Raw genomic sequence first — 2,702 nt, forward strand, 5'->3', positions numbered from 1 at the left:
AAATGGAGAGAGAGAGAGAGAGAGAGACAGAGAGAGAGAGAGAGAGAGAGAGAGAGAATGAGAATGACTCTGTTGAATTAATGTGCAAATTTAACAAGCAAACACACAATTTTCTCTCTAAGTTCTTAGCCTCCTCTGTCCTACAGCACATTTCCAGATTCCCTCACATTCTATGACCAAATCCTCTCCTGTTTTACAAGCAGAATTCCTTGGGGAGCCCAGCCTAGACACTCTGACACCACAGAGCCACAGACCCCAGCCATATCCAGCTGCATTTCCAAAGGAGATTTTCCAGTTTCCTGAGGGAGCACCCCCACACACACACACCTCAGACCCCCCGATAATTTTCCTATTTTTCTATCAGACTGAAGTCAACTTGTAGTCTCTCTGATCTACCTTTAATGGGCGACATATCCACAGATGCCATCTCTGCTGCCCTATCCTGGCAACACCCCCCAACTCTCTGAACCTAGTGCCTGGTTTTTGAGCCTTACAGCTGCTGGGGGTTTCCAGTAGTGTCTTCTAAAATTCCCCTCCTACATGCAACTCTGGTTGCACTCCATCCCTCTCTACCTAGTAGCCAGAGACAGCTTTAAAGCTATAAATCAGACCTGCCATTCTTCTGCTTTGAGCCCAGGAGTTTGAGACCAGCCTAGGCAACATAGCAAGACCTTATCTCTACAAAAATTTTAAAATTAGCTGGGTGTGGAGGTGCACACCTGTAGTCCCTGCTACTCGGGAGGCTGAAGAGGAAGGATAGCCTGAGTCCAGGAGGCTCAGGCGCTGTGAGCCATGATCGTGTCACTGCATTCCAGTCTAGGCAACAGAATGAGACCCCAACTCAGAACAAAGCAAAACAAATAAAAAACCCTCACCCAAACTGCTTTCCCCCATCACACTCAGACCATATCCAAAGTTCTCACTGTGACCTTTAAGGCCCTTCTAGATCTGGCCTATGCCGACCTCTCACCTCAACTCTGATCACTTTCTAAATGCAGCCCCATGGCCTTTTAGTTCCAAGCCCCATTCTGCCTCAGGGTCTTTGCACTTGCTGCTCTCGACCTGGAGCGCTCTTTCTCCAGTCCTCCAATGGCTGACACCTCCTCTGCTTTGGGTCTCAGCCTAAATGTCACCTTGTCAGAAAGGCCTGCCCTGACTACTGTGTCTCACTCAAGTAGATGTCCCTTCGTCATTATCTATTATATCTCTACTTTTATTTCTTTCATAGCACTCATGACGATCTGAACTTATCTGATTTATTCATCTGTTCACCTATTTAGTCTCTCCTGAGAGCGGGGATCATACCCGGATCACTCATCATTAAATCCCCATCGCCCAGCATAATGGTCATCACAGAGTAGTGGCACTTGATAAATACTACTTGGTAAATGATTAGACATTTTTGGTTTCCCCAAGAGGCCACCCTCTCAGCTCCACACCCTCCTCCATCAGATCCTTTACACAGTGGTTACCTCTCCTGGAACCCACTTCCCCCAACCCTTCTCTTGATCAACCCCTGTTCACCCTCTGGTCTCCTTCAAATGTAACCTCCTCAGGGAAACCATGTCTTAAAAACTCTTGGTTTTGCAGCAGCTTGTTCTTGGTAAACACGATTCTCATCTTGTTGTAATTATATATTTATGTTACAGTCTATTTTCTTCTTTACTTTTTGCGTGTGAACCACTGCTTAAATTACATTATATTTTTATACTGGTTTGTGTGGTTGTTATTGAGGCCTGTGAGTTCTCTCAGGGCAAAGACTGGGTCTGTCTTGCTTCCTGCTGTGGCCCCACCTCCTAGCACAGAGCCAGATCCACAGTGGATTTCAATAAGTGTTTGTTGAATGACTAAATGATTGAATCATGAATAAGACTAGGATTATTAAAATTCCATTCTCTGATGCATAAATGAATGAATGAAGGGGGGCTCTGCAGCTAAGACTCTTTGGACCACCTTCAAATCCCCCAGAATTCCCCTACCATCACCACCAGCAAAGCTCAGCCCACCCTCCGCGGCCACCCAAGGCTCCAGGTCAGATTCCAGGGTGGGGACAGTGGTTACCGTAGTCCTTAGGGAGGGGGGCAGGTGCTGAGGGGTGCACAACAGGCTTCTGCCGGCGTTCCTGGGTGGGGCTGGGGGCCTCAGGGACCGGCTCATCCTCTTCCTCCTCTTCTTCCTCCTCCCCTCGGGGCGGTGGGGCCATGGGGGCAGGATCCGTCTTAGTCATGGTCCTCGGTGGCCCTCGGGGGGCGGCTGCAGAGCTGGGGCGGCCTTCGGGCAAATCCTGGAGGCAGAGGTCAGCTGGAGAGGGTGCCCCACACGCTCCCGCGTCCGAGCCCCTCGAAGCTCCCGGGGCCCCGGGTGGCCTCCCCGCAACTGGATCTTGGGCAACCGCAGGGTCCCCGTTACCCATCAGAAGGCTTCGGTCCGCGCGCCCAGCGCCTGCCACCTCCCCCAGGCCCAGCCCCCCATTCTTCGCCTCCAGCGTCAAGCCCCTCGGTCGCGGCCGCCCCCTCCCCGGGTTTGTTTATCTCGGGATGCAGGATGCTTCGCCCCTCCCCTTCCCCGCGGGCCTCCCCTCGCCCCATCCTACCTCAGGTGGACGCGGCTGGGGACCGACGCCGAGGCTGGGGAGGCCGCGGGAGAAATGGGGTGTCGGTGGCGGGGGCCGCGACGGGGGAGGAGGGAGACAGAGAAGGGGA

General features: G+C 52.3%; 1 protein-coding gene across 1 annotated transcript in view; it reads right to left on the minus strand.

Moving 5' to 3' along the window:
• CLIP3 (CAP-Gly domain containing linker protein 3) overlaps window positions 1-2,539 on the minus strand; it is a 15,521-nt gene extending 12,982 nt beyond the window's left edge. Inside the window, exon 1 of the mRNA XM_021706776.1 lies at window positions 2,062-2,539. Coding sequence (XP_021562451.1) covers window positions 2,062-2,413 — 352 coding nt within the window. The 5' untranslated portion in view covers window positions 2,414-2,539. The remainder of the gene's footprint in view (window positions 1-2,061) is intronic.
• Between the last annotated feature and the right edge of the window lie 163 nt (window positions 2,540-2,702).

Source organism: Carlito syrichta, unplaced genomic scaffold (assembly GCF_000164805.1).
Source record: "Carlito syrichta isolate Samal-C Ts95f unplaced genomic scaffold, Tarsius_syrichta-2.0.1 Scaffold315987, whole genome shotgun sequence".
In the NCBI taxonomy this organism is placed as follows: domain Eukaryota; kingdom Metazoa; phylum Chordata; class Mammalia; order Primates; family Tarsiidae; genus Carlito; species Carlito syrichta.